The 19,372-nt window shown below is 36.5% G+C and overlaps 1 protein-coding gene across 1 annotated transcript; it reads right to left on the bottom strand.

Annotated features, from left to right (window-relative positions):
• Positions 1 to 818: 818 nt before the first annotated feature.
• Positions 819 to 14,255, bottom strand: dgat1b (diacylglycerol O-acyltransferase 1b). Its single transcript, XM_024267048.1, has 17 exons — positions 13,865 to 14,255; positions 12,593 to 12,680; positions 10,476 to 10,516; positions 9,638 to 9,723; positions 7,525 to 7,577; positions 6,983 to 7,088; positions 5,548 to 5,676; positions 5,207 to 5,275; positions 5,030 to 5,133; positions 4,451 to 4,489; positions 4,277 to 4,318; positions 4,144 to 4,188; positions 3,689 to 3,801; positions 3,319 to 3,384; positions 2,860 to 2,947; positions 2,684 to 2,746; positions 819 to 1,695 (listed from the first exon to the last, which is right to left on the bottom strand). The coding sequence occupies exons 1-17, from the start codon at positions 14,077 to 14,079 to the stop codon at positions 1,546 to 1,548; spliced, it is 1,497 nt and encodes a 498-aa protein (XP_024122816.1). The 5' UTR covers positions 14,080 to 14,255; the 3' UTR covers positions 819 to 1,545.
• Between the last annotated feature and the right edge of the window lie 5,117 nt (positions 14,256 to 19,372).

Raw genomic sequence — 19,372 nt, 5'->3', positions numbered from 1 at the left:
GTCAGTAAATTGAAGGTGAAGCTTGAATTCTATTAATAAATTAATCCTGCTTTTTTTCCTCGGACCTCATGAACTCATGGTGTCTGCAAACTTTTTACCTCCATGATTTTTTTTTTTTATAAATGTCTCTACAAAACACCTTCGCTCTCTAAACCTTGTGTATCGTTGCGTTCCGAGGGTTGGAACAGGCTGTACACCAGCACAGAGCGGCCTTCAAAAAGTATGTGGTGGTATCCTCAATGGATGACGCTGATCCACAAAACTCTTCTTTTATCCCTCTTTTTGTGCCAACTTAAAGGGAAAAAAACAAATGAGAGTCATTCAAACTGTGTTTATGTTTCTGATTTGTTGCTTATTTGGTTCTTAGCCATTTAATTGGCAGTTTTTGTGCAAATTTACTTTCTTTTATAGTTTAACTTTTATAAACTTTTCTACTTGTTTATCTTTTGAAATATGTTAATGTGTCCTTTACAAAAGATCTCAAAGGGTCTTTTATCTGGTTAAATAAAGGTTAAAATGTGTTTTGGATGGGGCTTTTAGCAAAACTAAATCATTATTAGATTAATCTGAAAAATAAAATAGAATGTTTGGGGGCTTTATTACAGTCAAAGACGGAACATTTACAATCTAAAAATAAATTTGTGCACTTTTGCCAATTTTATTGCTCATCTGTGTATTTTTTATTCTCATTTATGGTGCATTAAATTTTTGTTGTTGGAATCCTGTTCTTTAAAATTTAAATTCCGTTTATTTTATAGATTTATATTAAATAATTAGCTTTTTTGTTTCTCATGACAAAATAAATAAAAACAAACTTATTTTTGTTTCTCTGGTAAAATTCTTTACTTAGTTGTTAACACTTGCATACAGTCCATTAAATGCATCTAAAGACACATTTTCTCCATTTAATGGCACTTGAGGTAAAAATACAAACATTTCAACAAGTCAAAGTGTACAGTATTGCTGGCCCCAAAGAAAGTCATGGAAACATAATTAATAAAAACACAGTCCTATAGGTATACATTCATTTCTTGTTCCCTTTTACTGTAAAACCAGAGTACAGACACTTTGGCTCCCAAACTCAAAAACAAAACAAAAAAAAACATTAAAATTCCAGCTACCATGAATATACTGTCTGTGTAAAGAAAATATCAAGAGTACAGCAAGTCTTTATACTCTTCTTGTTTCCTGCAGTCCTGAAAACAAGTTTTTATTTATTTGTCTGGAGTTTCAGCTCCGACTGACCATCATTTTAACATTACCTGAGTTTAAAACCACATTTTTTCATTCTTTCCACATTCCTATTCAGCAGTGTGCTGGGATTTACAGCTTTTTTTCTTGAATTCTAAACAGGAAGTCGCCATTTTTAAGGCATTTAACTAAGAATACCTAGTGATGTTTATTTATGGTAGTACCACACGGTAAACACTGAATGGTTTGTCTCATTTTTAAAAGATGAGATTTAAGGAGTAAGAATAATTGTAAACAAGCGCTTTTTTATTGTGTTCATTAAGATGGACGGGCCGTTTTGTGGAAGGGGGGGAGTCAAGCCTCCTCGTGTTTGTAGTGCATCACGTAGTAGTCATGGACATACATCAACACGGCGAACGGCTGACCGATGATGAGTGACATCCACACTGCCGCGTTGCCATAGTTACCACGGAGGAAGCGACCGACAAACCAGGCTAGTGGAAGCTGCAGAACAAGCACCAATAAACAGATTGGGATTGAGATTTCGTGATCAGTTGGACTTGTGCACTTGATTGGTTTAAAGTCATGAAGTTAATGTATAGGGTAAAAAAAAAAAGATTTAAAATTTGAAAAATACGCACACAGACTTATGGAAGTTCAATGATTGTGCTATTTTCTGTCACTGAGGACGCCTTTGAAGTTAGAATGTTAAACTCTGAAGTTCACATTGCAAACTTAAAAGAAGCATTTAAAAAAATAAAAAAAATGATTTTTGAAGAAATATTGAAAACTTGGAAAAAAAAAACACACACAAATTCAAAACTGTTACAGAATGAAAAACAAAAGTTGATCTGTAACTGTTTTTTACTTTTAACTTTTTAACTTTTACGTTTGTTTTTCTCCTTCTTTGCTTTCAGGCCTCAATTTATAGTTTCAACTCAGACTTTTCCGTTTTGCTGCTGAACATAATTTTATCTGTGTGGGTTTTTTGTGCTATTGGCTACCATGACATAACTGACATTGTGTGACATCATTTCTGCACCAGAATACAGTCTGCTGTCTGCGCCACCTGTGTTCGGAGCGAACAGCAGTGATAATGCTCCCCTAAAGTTTGATTCATCAGTTGAGGGATGATCCTGATTTGACTCCCTTTTATAGCCCTAAACCACACCTCAACCACTGCCATGATATCATCACAGGTATTTTTAACCCCAGCTAAACTTTTTTTTTCTTTTCTTTTTTTTGTTACTTTTAACTTAAATTTTTCTTCTTTTACTTGTTCATTCCTTCAGCTTATGAGTTTTTATTTGTTTTATTCTTTCATCAGTTCCTTTATTTTTACTCTTATTATCCGGTCATTTATTCCTCATTATTGTTTGCTCTCCTCATCATCATTCCCTAACCTTTTATTCTCTTTCCCTCGTACATCTGTCCTTTAACTGCAGAAGCTTTTTCATTTTTGTCAAAGCAAACTTACAAAGTTGGGTCTCACCTGTGCCATCATGCCGGTGAACGCCCAAAGTCTGAACATCCTGAGAGGAACGCTCACCAAGTACTGATGCAGAGACAGAAGAGGAATAAAAATGTTTTCACTCAATGTGAATATTTGCCATATTGTTTCCTTTTTTATCATACATGCTTTGAAAGTGTTCTACCAGCAGATCTTACCTCATGGAAGAAGGCCGACAAGAAGAAGACAGCTGATTGGCTGGCCATTTTACTGACTCCTCTCCTCAGCAGAGGTTTGTAAAAATGTCTGAAACATAAATGAGTGTTTTATAGCTTATTATATAGGCAAAAAAAATACTTTTAACATTTTAAGTGAATCTTTTTGACACTAAAATCTGTCGGTTGGAGTCACCCTACTTTTCTTCCAACAAAACTCATAAAAAATATATGTATCTTTGCATTCCCTTTGCTTTATTTGTCCCATTTCCTCCTCCTGCTGTGGGCCTCACTGCAGATGGTGTTTTCACTATCACTTTATAACCAAAGCATGATGAATCAATTTCCTAAATACATCAGTGTGCCTCATTAAGTTTGTCTTCCAGCATCAATTCTGTTGCAGCTCTCAAGTGTTCAGGCGTTCATTTCCCCCCAAAGTGCTTTAGTGTGTGGACGGTTTACCGCAGACACCACTTGTGCACGGGGATGTTCCAGTTCTGCCAGAAATATGTCACCGACTCGGAATTCCTGAAAAGAGCATTTTTACAGACTTGAGAGGTTTTTCCACTGCAGGTTCATCAATAATAATGACAGAGGAAATATTAAGAAAAATAAAAATAAAAAGAAACATTAAAAGATTCTAAGAAAGATTATTGTATTCAGAAAATGCTCACGCAGCACTTTGAAAAAACCTCAGAGGTATTAAGCTTTTATAATAGATGACTAAACTAGTTTCTAAAGTCTCTTTTTTCATGTGATAAAAAGCAGTTTTTTTGAGACTCTGCGTCTCGCTCGGTCAATTCCACCAACATTGTGTTGGTAACAAACTTACCACCAGTCCTTGTAAAACTGTCTGTCCCCAAAGCGCAGCAGCTCTGCTGTAAAATTCATAGATGAGTGGAAGAACGAGTAGAAAAACATCAACCACAAGAGGTGATTGGGAACCTAGTGAGACAAAAGACAGTCACAAACACTGACCTCCCCCTCTGAATATTTTTCCTTTTAATCCAGTCTCTAGAAAATAAAGAAAAACTTAAAATTTCACTAGTTACTTTTTCACATGCTGAGATTAAATTGTGAATATTTACGTGTATTTATTATATGATCACATGGCACTGAACTTTTGACAAACTTACATCCCAACAGATGTTTTCTTTTGGTAAATTGGCAGTCATGTCTTAATTGTTAAACCTGGTTCTTAAATAACATACATTTAATAGCTACTTGTATGTTTTTATAAAACATATCACAGCAAAAAAAAAAAGAAAAAGAAGTTTGCTTATTTACCGCTAATCTTAGGAGGCGCTCAGTCATCAGGGATAAATCCATGTCCTAACAGAAAAGAGAACCCATCAACTAAAGGATGTTTTACATTTTTAGGATGATTTTATCTTTATTATTTAGTATTTTGGATTCTTACTTCTAGTGGTTTCATGGAGCTCTGAATGATGGGAATCATCCACTAATATGAAGATAAACAAACAACGCTGCTCATTTTCAGTTTTTTTTTATATTTAAAAAGTGTAGATTTTGTAATCTATTAGCAGAAAGGTGTTTTCTAAATAAGGAATGTTTAAAAGGTTTGAAAAGATACCTGCTGGGTTAGACCAACCAATATCTGGATAAAAAAGAGCTGTGGAAAGAACACAACATGCTTCAGATTAAAATTGCAGTTGAGAAATACATTTTTATTCTTTTATTTTAATCTGATGAAAAAAATCACCTCAAATTACTTTTAAGTTGTTGATTAAAATGTCAAGATTGAACTACTTTTTTCTCAAGATGGCAAGATTTCCCATCTGTTGTAATTATTTTATCTACAGCCCAGATTTGATCAAAAAGAGTGAAATTTCTCATTAAAAAAAAAAAAAATCACTCTGAAACTATTGTCAGCCACATAAGCTCAACTAGACAAAAAATTAAACATTCCAAAATAAAATAAAACTTGCGATTTATGCTTCTTCATTTTCTGATACTAAAGTAAAAACAAGCAGAACTATAGAATCATATAAATTAAAATGGAAAGCATTAAATTGATTCATAAAAACACTATTTGATGCTATTTTTTTTTCGTTTTGAGATCCTAACTTGTGATATAAGTAAGTGAAAAAGCACTACGGTCAGCTGATCTGTCATTGTAATTAAATGATGCTGACACAAAATGCCTCCTCACCATCTCAAATAGCCGTCTCAACAGGAAACTCATGCGTATTTCAGGGGAGCGAGGGAAGTTGAGCTCGTAGCACAGAGTCGGGGCAAACACAAAGTAGTACATGTCTGTAAACAGAGAGAAAGTCACAAATGAGGATATAAAAAAAACAGTAAAAATGACAAGGATGAGTTTGAATACCTCTGATGGTGAGATTTCCAGGGTAACACACCTTGTGTTCGCCTTTGTGGAAGTGCTGAGGTGTAGGACCTAAAGTATACATTTAAAATATATGTCAAAACAGAAAAAACCCACATTGTCATGCTAAACCAAATGCACAACATTTTACATAATAAAGCTTTAGGAGTAAAGATTTGTAATCAAAATGTAAGGTTTTTATAAGAGCTGCAGTGACAGGATTCCTCCAGCAGGTGTCACTGTAGTGGAAAGAAAGACATTTTAAAGGCTTAAAAAAAGCTTTGCTTGCTTTTTTTTCCCATCAAGCTACACCAACAATGTGTGAACACGTAAGTGTAACTTACAGGACAGAGATCTGACCATCCTCCTGGCTTTGACAGTGCTCAGCTCCCTGCACCACAAGTTGACATCCTTATAGGAGTAGAGCTTCAGGAAGAGAATGGTGTAGATACCAAGCGCAAATGCACCACCCACTGTGAAAAAAGGGGGGGGAAATGAGCAGCTGATGGTTCACAACATTTATACGAAGGAAAACGAACAAACAAATTATTTGGAGGAGCAGAAATTGGAGGAAGAAGGGAGTGACAGTAAGCAGGTGGTAGAAGAAGGTGTGAAAGAATAAGAAATTTCAGAGAAAATTCAACCAAAAATATATATGTATATCAGTAAAATTCCAGATTCAAAAATGTGGAGCTAATTACCTTAATTAAAGTGACCCAGCTGTTCACCATTTATTTATAAGCGGTTAAAAGACCGCAGCGGGCGACACTTTGCCAGTATTTACCGACCGACTGGCTAAAACTGATTTCAAAAAGCTCAATAAACATGTTTTAAAGACTTAAGCTCACCAGCTGAGCTGTTTGTCATCCGGCGGTCCATCAACTGCAAACATATGCTCGTTCCAAACAGACCGTGTCGAAAAAAGGAACAAACCTACTACACTCGCGCACTGAGAAACGCACAGAGCCAAACTGCCTGTTGTGCCAACTGGGTGAAGATGAGGTCTGCAGCACACCTGGCATCATACAACAACAGATCTTATCCATTAACCATCTGTCTCTCCAGCTCAGTTTGGCCTCTAAACTGTTTGATTGTCTTCGAATCAGCTACCGAAGACAGAAAGCACAGACATATGTGGAGGTGGAAGTGAAAAGAATCACAAACTCTGAATCCTAATTAGTGATGATCTGGTGATAAATGTAATGTTAAATTTACTAAATCCAGATGGATATTTAGTTCTCTTAGGGCATTAAATGTATTTAAAGAGCTTTGAGTTTAATTTTAAGTTATTTTTAATAAATCTATGACTTGAGGGAAAACTGTGTTCCTTAAAGTGAACAAAGTGATTGGATTGTTAGGGCTCTGTGACGGTCTGGCGACCTGTTCAGGGTGTATTCTGCCTTGGATAGGCTCCAGCAACTTCATGACCCTAAACAAGATTAAGCATTAAAAACTAGATCCACAATGAGTGTTTGGTTTATGGCAGGCAGCCATGTTTGCTGTCAGGCTCTGTGATAAAAACGTTGGGAGACCTTTGAATGACTCTGGCCACGCCCATTTTGGCATTGCCACCTTATCTGCTCTTCAGATAAGAATAACAATCTAGTCATGAACAACTGCAGCATCGAGACAACTACTATTACAACTTTGTGTGAGATAAATATCACTTTACCGCACCTTTAAGGTGGTTAACTGATGCTGTTTAAAATGTGATAGCATGAACAGAAAAGATGGAAAAATCAAGGTATAGACAGATTTTGAAAGATGAGAAGTATTTACCTGGTGTCACAGAAGGCAGTAGCAGTACCACTGCAGCAGGGAATGTTAGAATGACTGCCAGGTTGATGAAATGGATCAGGAACCCCACACGTTCACTGAAAGAACCCTGAAACAAAACATGATTTAAAAGAATTAAATCGTAAAGAAAAAAGCAGACAAAATGATTTAACTTGGACAATTTATTGTTGACCTCATTCTTTTAAAAAAATGAATATTTTATGATTTTATTAAGTCTGCTTATGAACAGATGACATTTCTCCTGATGGTGGCCTAGTTAAGTTTGGAGGAAAAAACAGGGCTGGTAATTTTCCATATTCATGCCAAACAGACAGAGCATAACTGAATATGCCCTGAATGCAAATGGTGAGACTAATTCATTTTACCATTTAACATGTGCAGATGCAACTGTAGAGAGTCGCCCAGTCACACAGTTTTAGCAAAAATAATCCCTCCTGAGAACTGCAAAGTGCTCCAAATTTCACACTTGAGTTGAAATCCACTGTGCTCCGGTGTTTAAATGCAAGCAGAGCTGCTCCACTCACCTTCGACAGCTGTCTCTCAGTGTAGAGGGCAACCACAATGAACACATTGGATACTGCCAACGAAAGCAAAGAGTACAAACTCTGAATCATATGCAGCCACAAACACATTCAGAATGAAGACTTATTTTTGGAAAGATTTATCTTTAAATTAGTATCTTATAAGAACTACAATTTCATAAAGTAAAACTATATATATAAATAGAATCAGTCTTTATTTGCTTCAATTTTCCAAAGCCACTGAATGCCTTTCAGGGTTCTGGGGTTGCTGGAGCCTATCCCAGCTCCTGTTGGGTGAAGACTAGGTGCACTCTGAACAGGTTGCAGAACACAATCACACACACGAATCATGCAACTCTCACTCAAACGTTTAAGACTCTCTTCAATGAAAATTGTGCTGTTTTAACTTGTTCTTGTAACGTTGAAAATATGCTGGAACGGTAGGAGGAAAAGGGGGTGGAGTTGCTCCGTGCTAACGGTCCCGCCCACAACTCAGTGGCAAATTTCTAACGATCTACTGCAGTTCCACTGAAACTACGGCAAAATCCAAATTCTTCCCTCTACGGATTCTTCCTACTCCTCCATTCATCCCTTCAAGCGGAGAGTTCTGGAAAAATAGTGTCTTCAAATTTGGATGTTACACCGACTTGATGATGTCATCAACAGTTGCCGGTCAGAAACGTTAGCGCAAAGCTAGTAGCACAACATCATTTTTTTAACTTTAAAACGTCGTGCTAAAACAAAACGTCACATGAAGAAAAGTGCCCATCTTCCACGGCACAGCACAACTATTTTTGGCAACCCTACCCCTACAAATGCCCCTATAATTGAAGGGATAGGGAGAAGCTGTAGGGGTAGGGGAAAATATGGATCCAGCCTTAGTCTTAGAGGACGACACGTGTTTTTGATTTTGGCTAAAACAGCTACATATTATAAATATTTCACTGTGAACACTCTGAAAATAGTTCAAAAGATGATTGGAGTGGGTCTTTAAGGTGATACATTTTATAGCAAAAACTGATATATTGACTTTATCTTTTCCTTTTTAGTTTTATTTTGATGACAATTTTAAAGATTGAGTTTAAAAGTATCAGTATTATGTTTTTTTCATACATTCAAATTATGGAAAAAATACAAAAATCTCACAGGTTACAGTCTTTGCTCTAAAGTGACTAAACTGGACAGTCAACCTGTCTAGCTTATATTTAGAAATAGTCATGTTTTGGTGAAGTCATATCCTGCCAAAATGGCAACAACCACTGAGCTCAAACACACATTTTTGTCATAATACTGGACATCAACACACATTTTGTAAAATCATTTAAACAGAAGGCAACAAACTGACAACTTACTTTTAAAAAGTGCATGTCTTAACTTTTACAACTCATACAATCAACCTTCTATTTTCATGAATGCAAAATGTTACAGTTTGGAGTTGTATCTTTTAAACTGCTTTTCTTGTCTTCTCTGTTTAGTTTAGTTTCTGTATGTGTGTGTTGCTGCTGGTGCAACGCCTCAGACTCTTCCCTGTGTAAATAGGCAGCATTACTGTCCATGCCACTGCAAACTGACTCTCACCCTGACCTGTTGTCCCCATTTGTTCCTGCAGTCATTTGAGCTCATTCCATCCACTTTTCTTCTTTCACTCCTCCTCTTCTCCTGTCCTGTCTCCATGAGGCCCTTTGATTCTGCCCTCTTCTTCCCATCCTCCATGTGCATTCATTCGCCTAATTTAATCTTCCATTTAATGCTTCTCTCATTCCTCCTCTTCACAACTTTCTATTGCTCCCCCAGTTCTGGCTCCCCCTCTTTTCTAGAAAGTACAAGTGTGGAGAATATAGGGCAGGTGATTGTTCCTCAGGAGACACTGCAAGCTGGACCACTGCAGACTTTCACTGCAATGCACTGTAAAAGTAAAAAAATAGAAAAGACTACGGCAGCATGCACTTGTGTGTTTAAGCAAACACGGCAAACCAGTGAAAACATTCTTGTGCAACTACGATCTATGCAAGTTTCCATCCACACACAACCAAAATTATCAGTACAAAACATATTTGTGCTTCATGACATGACTCAGTGGTTTTATTTTGAAATGCTGCACTAAAGGGTTACGTACCGATCACCAGGCATGCTGCAGGCCAGCTGTAGGGATCATTCAGAAACAAGGAAATCACCTGAACAGGATCCACAAGAACACCATACCTGGAGAAATACAAATAGAAAAACAATTCTTAATAGCGTAGGAGCTTTATTGCTGTCAATATAAACCCTCTCAAATGAGCTATTTGAGGTTTCAACACAACTTCTGCTGACATAATGTGATTAAAATCAACTGGCACAAAAGCCTACTTCTTGAAATTAAGTCCTTCTGACTGGATGTAACTAGACTGCTACACTTCAACAGTAACTGAGGGCAAAAAAATAGGAGGAAATTCTCATATTACTTGAAATCCCTCTGAATTTCACAAATGCTTCAGGTCATTAATCAAATTATGCTGGAATTCACCCAGAATTTGGACATTTTTTAAGTTATGCTTGATTTGATCAATTTCCCCCCAACTTTTTTAATATTTATTGCCCTTTGTGGATCACAGAAACTCAATTGCGAATAAACTGACAAAAGTATAGATAAAACTGAGAAAGCTTTGAGACTCTTGCATTGACACTGACAATTTCAAGACAACATTTGACATGCAACATGGAGTAAAATGGAAAAACACGTTCATAATAGTTAAATACAAAATACCATACAATAACAGCATACTTGTACAAATTTGTAGAAAAAAATACAAAATAAGGCAGAATAACGGAATAATTTCACAAATTTATAGAAAAAACTGATTTATAATTCACCATTACGAGGACATGGTGTGTTTTTTACTCTACATATCACTTAAAATTTAAACACTGTAGAATGGAAAAAGTCTAATATTTTATTACTTAAACATACTTACTTCAACAGGTTTTCTAAGAAGAGGCGAGCATTACTCAGCACCTACAATAAAACACACAAATTATTTAAAGAAAAATGTAAACATAATAATTTTGCAACTCAATCTTAATCATTAACAGTTAAAAACAAGTGTATTATATTCTCCACAGTTATTATTCTTTTTGCCTTTCATTCCTCCTCCCACATCATTCCTAGAGGCTTATTGTCTTTGCTCATTTCATAATCAACTATAATGTTTTATTAGCAAAGACAAAATCCTAGTAATTTTACAGAAATTCACTGAGAATCAAGCTCATTCCTGCAGAGAAATAAGGATAGATTTTGAAGAACTTACATTTTCCAGAAGGACATGTTTGTTAAAAACAGCAAGAAAATGTCAATTTTTTGCTTTATTTGGTTTAGTGTAGCAATTTGAATGTGATTATTCGTGCTTGAAAACTTTATTAATAATGATTCAATGACACTGTTACATAGAACCTGGTTAAAGCAAAATAAAGTTGTCAAAATTGTACATTTTAGGGAAGGTAGGGCAGGTTCCACACATAGATGATATATATTTATATATAAGAAAAATCATAAATTACACACAATTGAATGTAAAACCATACAAAATACATTTTAATTATGTTTTTGGTGTAAAAATTATTATGAAAAAACACTGACTCAACTCGTAATTCGACATCCCTCATTTAAAGCAAAAACATAATTAATACTTTTGCTTTAAACGTTTACTTTTTTACGTGCATAAAGTGCAACTGTAACATGTCCGCTCGTTAGGACAAACTCAAAGCAGCTGTGCTCTGTCAATAAAATATCTGAGTTTAATTCTAGCATGTTCTGGAGCCCGAACTGGAATTAGTAAAATCATAAATATTTTTAAAAAATAAATGTACTTTATATATGTTAATGCACTAATTATCTCTATCCAGTCGTATCTGGATAACTTTTCTTCTTAGCCTCTTAGCAATGAGCTGTCAGGTTTTAATAAAGTTGTTTTCTTCCCCATTTATGCCTCTTTAATAATTACTAGCCACAATTTGGTTTAATGCTGTAATTTACAGTTTTTTTAAATCCAGAATTGTGGCATCCCTGGTATTACAGTAGTGTGAAACAACCCACCTCCTGCCCCTAACTCCACCTACTTGTGAATCATAAAAACCCCGGCGGTGTTGGGGCAGTTCTGTCTTGCCTCTCGTCTTTCCTGACTGATACATCTTTAGATAGGTGTGTCTGCATGGGACAGTAAAATGGGTACATTCCATACATTAAAGTGAAGCTGTGATTTGCCACTGTTGGTTGTTCAGTGTGTTTTAGGAGCTATGGATTTCTCATCTGGTTGGAGCTGTTCTATTTACATTTTAAGGGTTGTAGGCCAGAGCTGGATAACAACGCCAACAGGGTGTTTGTGAAAGTTCAATCTATACCGCGGCATTTGTTAAACTCTTTGGAGTGGAACTACTGAAGTGTGGGGCTAGCCTTTTCACTTTACATTTTTAATTACAAAGATGTAACTGTGCTGTACACAGGACTAATACATTAAAACAAAAAGGGTTTAGCAACATATGGTACACCTAAAGTTCTTATTTTTTCATGAAATGATGGCGCGCCTTATATCAGGAGCATCTTATACATGGATTAAGGTGGGGAGTTAGCATAGTAACAGTAATATTTGTTTTTGTGTTATTATTCTGTTACAAAAATGTGGGATTTACAGGTATTGTTAATCCGCTAAAACAGCTAAAGTGAAGCATGATACAAACAAGTTCTAGAGTTACTGTGAACACAGTTAATAAAGTCTGACTGACGGACTTATAGATGGCTCTTATAGTTCAGTGCGCCTAATACATGATGAGTCTAAAATAGACTATTTGTTGACGGTGTGCCTCATAGTGCAGAAATCCTTTCAACTACATCAGTGACACTCTTCTTCTACTGAAAAAAATCATTATTGCCCTTTTAATATCAGTAACTGGTATTGTAAAACTTTTATGACTTACAAAGTCTGCATAAACATCCACTGAGAGAACACCACCCTTAACTCAAAGTACTCAAAGTTCTGATATGTATCAATGTATCAAAGCTAAAATTGTGGGGAGAGAGTGTAGAAACACTTCTTACCAGCATGACCACACACCAGTTGAGTATTCCTCTGTAGTTACTGTAGCCACTGGCCGAACTCAAAAGGGACTGCTGTGTCTTGTGGCAGCTGCAGAAATGTAGATAAAGGTTGAATAGAAGAGGATTCTGCAAAGACATCAACTTCCTGAGCCACATATGAGGCCACAGGAATCTTAGGATCTGGTGATAATAATGCAGTGTTATTAAAAGACAGGACACTACTAAGATCCATACCTGCCTTGATCAAACAAGACATAGGACACACTCTACATAGATAGTACAAATAAACAACCAGATAAGACACTTCTTAGTCACTAATCAATTTAAAACTTTATTTATCGAGGAGGTAAACCTTCAGATTTATTTCATGGAAAACTTATCAACAGGATACAATGAAATTTAAGAAATAGAGTAGTGCAATGAAATTAGGGCTTTCATGTTTATGATTCCAACATAATTCTTTAAATTATTAGTTTTTCAAATTTGTAATTGAAAAACTACTTTTTTATTTTTTGACAATATTTTTTTTTTCAAATTAGTGATTTATACTCAGAAGGATCCCATTTTTTTTAAACTATCTACTTTTTCCAAAGACATTTATTTTAACCTGAGTATGTGTTTTTATGACTCAAATATATACAGATATATTTGCTTATTCAAGGACAATGATAAACACACAAGTAATGTGCATCTTCTAGTGTAGCTTCCCAGTCATCCATGTCTTGGGAACCAAAAAAACTTGAATTCAAGGTAACTGGAGTAGAAAAGAACAACCTTAAACAGAGGAAGAGGCCTCATGTTTCACCTGTCCGACACAGTGAAGCCTTGACCAGCCACCCCTGATGGTTTCACCATAACTTTAATGGTGTGACTGACCAACACTGCTGAGGCGTGAGGTGTGAAATACAATGACCCCAGTGACCCAGAAAATGAGGTCAAAAACATTTGGGTTCCAACTTTTGTCTTCCTGCAGCAGCAGCCAATAAAATGTAAATGTTCTCTGCTATATATTTAGAACTAAGTTTAACAGCTAACAACAGACTAAGTTTATAGTAACAATTCGGGTAAGTTTATCTAAACTTCACAGAAACGGAGAAAAAAAAAACAGGGGAAAAACAGAACTACAAAAAACGACCTGGGTGTCTTGTTTTTGCCATTTTCTGACCAACACTGTCGTAAACCGTCGCAAAAAATACATCAGGCGAAGGGGAAAGTTTATTAAAGCGGGTAGGTTTGCCTGGGGCATGGTTTCGAAATACTCTGCAAACTCACCTCAGTCTTGCACTAATGTCACTATTTTGACTCCTTGTGTCGCTTTTCGTCTTGGTCCTCTCCCGGCGGTTTCTGGGTTCATTTTCAGGGCTGGGGTCCCCGAGCGCGAGCCTCGCGGGGATCTCGCTCAGCGGCTGCAGGTTCGAGGCTTTCGCGGCGGACAGAGTCGCTCTTCTCTTTCGGGTTATGGACCCGGTTGTGTTCAGGTCACCCATGATGACAGGGAGAAAGGCATCCACTGTGAAGTCCCGCTCAAGTGTTCACCTCGGGTGACGACATGCCCTTCTGTTCAAGTTCACTTTGACACAGTGAGGACTTCCACATAAAGGAAGTGGACGGATGTCGAGACAGCTCGGATTTCTCCGTTCAGTTCCACGGTAGTAGGTGTGTACTGATGACGACACGGGCCGTGAACGCAGCACAAAACTGTAACCTGTTTGTCAGGTCAGTGGCACTAAAGGGCGATGCAAACACGTTGAACTTCAAATTACAAATGTATTAAACAAATTCTCACGCATGAAGGGTTTGTGAAACAAGGTTGGGTCATACTGCTGGGCAAGTCATCACCAAACAGGCTGAGAACAGTAATCTGATCCTAACTTAATCTGATTACAATCAAACCTTTAACATAATAAATACCAACATGTCAGAACACTTCCAGGAAGACTTGTTGCTCTTTTAAAGATGTTTTATGTTGCTTTTCTTTTTGTTGACACATTTAATCTAAAAATTGTCATATGAAAAAGGGGTTAAAAAAACAACATATTGATCAATTTTAAATGTTTAGTGTATAGTATTAGATATGGTCAACACAGAGAAGCAAGGATACTATGTTTTTGTCATATATAGATGTTTGTTGTTAGTCAGAAAAATTGCATTTCCTTTTTGATTCCATTGATATATGTTTCAGCTAGTGAACCACTGAAGAGAATTAAACAAATGTGTTTAAAACTAAACATAAGGTTTTTGATAGTTCAACAAAAGCAAACAATGCTTTAGAAGTCACATAATGTTGTCCTGAGGAATAACTTGAGCACTGATAATAAAATAAATATATTGTAAAAAAGCAGTTTAGTTTGATTTAAATTAAAGACTCCTAATTTGTAGGTAAATTATATGAATTATCTTGTAAAGTACAAACTCTCCTTTAGCAGTATTGCTACAATGCTGCTAAAGTAAAATAAAACTGACATATTTATTTTAATGTTTCCACTAAAATCTTGGGAAGTTTAGTTGTTATATTGGATCTTGCAAGTTTCTATTTCCTTTTTGTTACAAAAAAAACTCCAGTAAGAAGTTTTTTTGGTGAAAGTCCCCCTGTTTGTCCTTATTCCATGGTTTTATCCATGCTTAGAAGAGAAGTTGATCAGTGGCATTGATCCAGCTTTATCAGTCCTCAACGTCCATACACTTGTCTTTTAGACTAATGAGCCTGTCTATGGTTGTTGGGATAAGGACTTTTTAGGGAGGGATCAATATAAACTTATGACCAGTTTATTTTCACACTCAAACCTCTTGTTGGAATATAGTTCCCTATTTTAAGACCCCGTTTGATCATCTTTTGATCTATCGTAAAATTGTTTCCGGTGGTTTATTAATTAAAATAATGCAGTTTTTAGTCAAAGTAATAATAAAAAAAACATATGTTGCAATCTTGTAAGACATAGTTTCTGCAGATCTGCAGTTTTTCATTAGAAATTTGCTGAGTTATGAGTGGGACCGTTGGTGCGGAGCAACCATTGACTGTATACAGAGAACTGGAGTGACCCCACCTACCCTCACATTCCAAATAGGAAGCATCTGCTGGTTCTAAGAAGCCAAAATACCAAAGACTTCTATTGAAAAATAAACAGCCATCACTCAGTCACTTTATGTCAGAATCACCATTCTTTATCTAATACATTTATTCTTCTTCTTGCTAATCCTAATTTTTTTTTTTTTGTGATATTTTTTTCTTCTCTTTTTACTTCTCCGACTGAATTGACTTCATTTTTGCTGTATCCAGAGGCAAAGCATTTTCTATGGGTGATGGTCACACCTACTCTGTCCAGTTCTTTATATACAGTCCCCTCCCTGCCGCAGAGCAGAGCGAGGAGCTTGTGGCCTGCTCGACAAACGTAATTTCTATGCCACAACAAGGCTCTTTTTTCAAACTGTATTTGTTCATTAGCTACTAATTCAAATGATTTAAATAAAAAAATATATTAAAAAACACAATTTTCTTTATATATGTTATTTAAAACTTAAAAACACACGATTTTCATCAGAGCGGGTCTTTCTTTAAAATGAAAAAGGTTTCCATCTAAGCAATTATTTAAAAAAAAAACTGTTTAAAAAAGAAAGAACTTACTTATCCTGACCTCAATTTTACTGTAATCTTTAGAATTCTTAACGCCTTTTAGCTTTTTATAATATGAACCCCAAAAATGCTACGACTTCCTGTTCAAATATTAATGGTAGTTTAAAGCTTTTTTATTTGTTTTGTTAGCAAATGAATCTTTGACAAAACTTGATAACATTTTAGTTCTTCAAAAGTGTAAATTATTGTCATATAATGCAAGGATAAGAACATGACATTTGCAGAATAAAAGAAAAAATATCAAATACATGTATTTTTTAAAATCAACAATCTGATTATTATCATTATTGATTATTGCTAGCTGATAACCTTTTTTTTGAAGACAAAGTGATGATTATTATTTTAAAAAAATCCCCTTTTCTCAGCCTCCTCTGCTGGACTGGCAAAGCAACCAGTAGAGGGAGTCCAAGCTCAACCTGCTGATGCTGTTTTTGGTGAGTCAGGCAAGTCTTTTCCATCCATTGAAGAGTCGTATTCAAAGTGAGTGATGCAGGCAAATCTTCATTATCAACTCATCACTGACATACATTTCACAGCTTATCAAAACGTTCCATATTTCTATTAGAAAATAAGTGTAAATGAGAGAAATGTATGATTTGAGTTCATAAATGAGATCATTTAAATCAAATTAAAGGGCTGGAAAAAAAGAAAAAAAATCATTCTCTGGATTCAGTGCCTTTTCTTTCCTGTGGAGGCCACAGTGTTGCGTGCGAGTTACCTAATACTACACAGATGAAGTTATTTTTGATAACAGAAAGCCATTTAAAATTTAGAGAATAAGAGGTTTTAGCAATGCATTATTCATAGTTTCTGTATGAGGCCTCCAAAACGGAGGCTTTCTGCAAGGCTCGCTGTCGCTCATCGGATGGAGGCACATGGCAACAACCTGCACATTTCTCTGTCTCTTTGTCGCTACAAACATTCCTATGCAAGTAAAATATTTCCCATCATTTCTTCCCAGCATTATGTTGTTATGAATGTTTTAAAGAGTGACTTTTACAGAAGACGTTGCACATTTTTACTCCAAAACATGGTTGAGCTGCTTTCCTCTAACCCCGCAAGATGTATAAGACATACAAATAAACAAATAATTGACATTAATGTTACTTATTTTGAACATAAAGCAGCAAATTAATGCAGGAACCTTCAAATATTCTGAAAAAAAAAATCCTTCATGTCTGATAGATCTGGCTCTGCTCTGTTGCATCACATTTCTCTGTAGACTGAAGTGTTTACATAAAGCTGCAGCCTGGTTCCAGAGAAAGGGGAACTGTGTAGTCAAATATAGGCCGAGTGAAATGAAGACAAATGATAAATACGGAGACAAGAAGGGTAACATGGGAGGAAAAAAGCAAGGCGAGTGGAGATGGAGGGATTCCACTTTGGTTTGTGCTGCATGTCTCCACCTTTTTTCTCCCCTTCCTCCATCTGGAGCAACAGAGGGAGCAGAAAAAGAAGAGATGTGTGTTTGCCCTTGCAGGTTGTGATGAAGCTGTGGAAGGATGGATGACTCACTTTAACGCGAGCTGAAGAGGAGCAGACACTCCAACATCGCTCGGCAGACCCAAGTGTGTGTAAGTGCATCTGGCATGTGTGACAACACAGACTGATGCCGATTATATCGAAGAAGCGAACGGAGGGGATGGAGGTGTCGCTAGGTAGACAGAGATGGATAAAACGGGGTGTCGGTTGTTAACGCACGCACGTGCCCCCTGAATCTGTTTTTCTGCATGCTCCAGTGAATGTTGTGCGTTTGCAAGTGTAAGCACATAAATCTGAAGCTGGGCGTGCAGCAGTGCACTTTTCTCCGCGTGTGTTCATTAATACATCACCGTGCATGCTTTTTGGGCAGCGGAAGCATGCACCTGTGAGTGTGTGGTGCGCAGGCCGTGCATGCACGACGTGTGAAAGACTGCGTCACTGAGAGAGACAAATAGAGGCGTCACCGAGCTGTTCGAGGGCTTGGCGCCACGTCAGCAGTTCAGCCAAGGACTCCTGCACGCTTTGTCCATCCATCTCTAAGACACTGAAGGGAGGGAGATGAGGAGGGCAAGAATATATAGAAAAAAAGAGACTGATGACTGATTCCAAACTTTTTCTTTCCACACAGTTTAGAACAGATCTGCATCTTCTGCTGCTTGAACACACAACCTGATCTCACTCCAATACAAATGTTTCAGCAGCTTGCTAAATTTCGGGGCTCTTATCTTATCCCTTCCTTTAAAAAAGACAAGCTTTTTTTTTATTTTGGGGGGCCTTTCAGTTGATTAACTGTCCAATGATTTTCAGAACTACATAAAACAGTCTTGGATTTTTTGCTGTATCTCAGAACTTAATCTTAGACCATCTTCTCTTAACTGCACACATGGGGCTGTGCTTATATTAAACCTTGTGTAGATTAATGACTAAAGGCTGAAATGTGCTCACACGTCCTTATCGGCAGATTTATAAAGTCCTGTGTGGGCTCGATCTTGTAGAAAGCTCAGTCATTGTAGAGTTTATGAATGATCCTCCGATCCTTCACCATCAGTGACTGCAGACGCTGCATAACCATTTTTCTTTAGCTGAGAAAAAGTTGGGTTTCTCCATTATTTTATTATGAAAGTTTAAAAAAAAAGGCAGAACTGAAGGAGAAAAGTAAAAAACAAGCAATTTTATTATTTATCTGAAATTTGAAACAGTAAACAGAAGTAAGAGAAGTAACAGATGTGCACTTTTTTACCCAAACATCCAAGCAAACTTTAACTTTACTAACATGTTGTGTTCTCATTCTTTGAATTACAAGGCCGGTTCTTGCTAGTGACATGCAGAGAGGGGGGAGCAAATGAGGCTCTGCCTCACCAGCAAAATATAGCTTAAAAATTAAGTAATTAATATTAAATAAATATAAATTAAATAAAATTAATATACGTTTTCATTTTTAAAACTGAAAGTCAAATTTTATTTTTTTAGAAATGTGTATTCTATTTTTCTTTATGGGTTTTCAACATTTTTTTTGGTGAAAAAGTAGCGAATTTACGAGTTTCCTGATCAAATACACGAGAAATCAGAGAGTGAGGCAGCGGCAGCCTTTGCACCCCCTCTGCCGCACACACTGAAGCTGCAGCTGGCGCATGCGCTGTACTGTTTCGGCCTTTCTATCATCATTA

This window comes from Oryzias melastigma, linkage group LG16, assembly GCF_002922805.2.
Source record: "Oryzias melastigma strain HK-1 linkage group LG16, ASM292280v2, whole genome shotgun sequence".
Classification (NCBI taxonomy): Eukaryota; Metazoa; Chordata; class Actinopteri; order Beloniformes; family Adrianichthyidae; genus Oryzias; species Oryzias melastigma.
The sequence above is the reverse complement of the archived record's forward strand: the minus strand, read 5'-3'. Positions and strand labels throughout refer to the sequence as shown.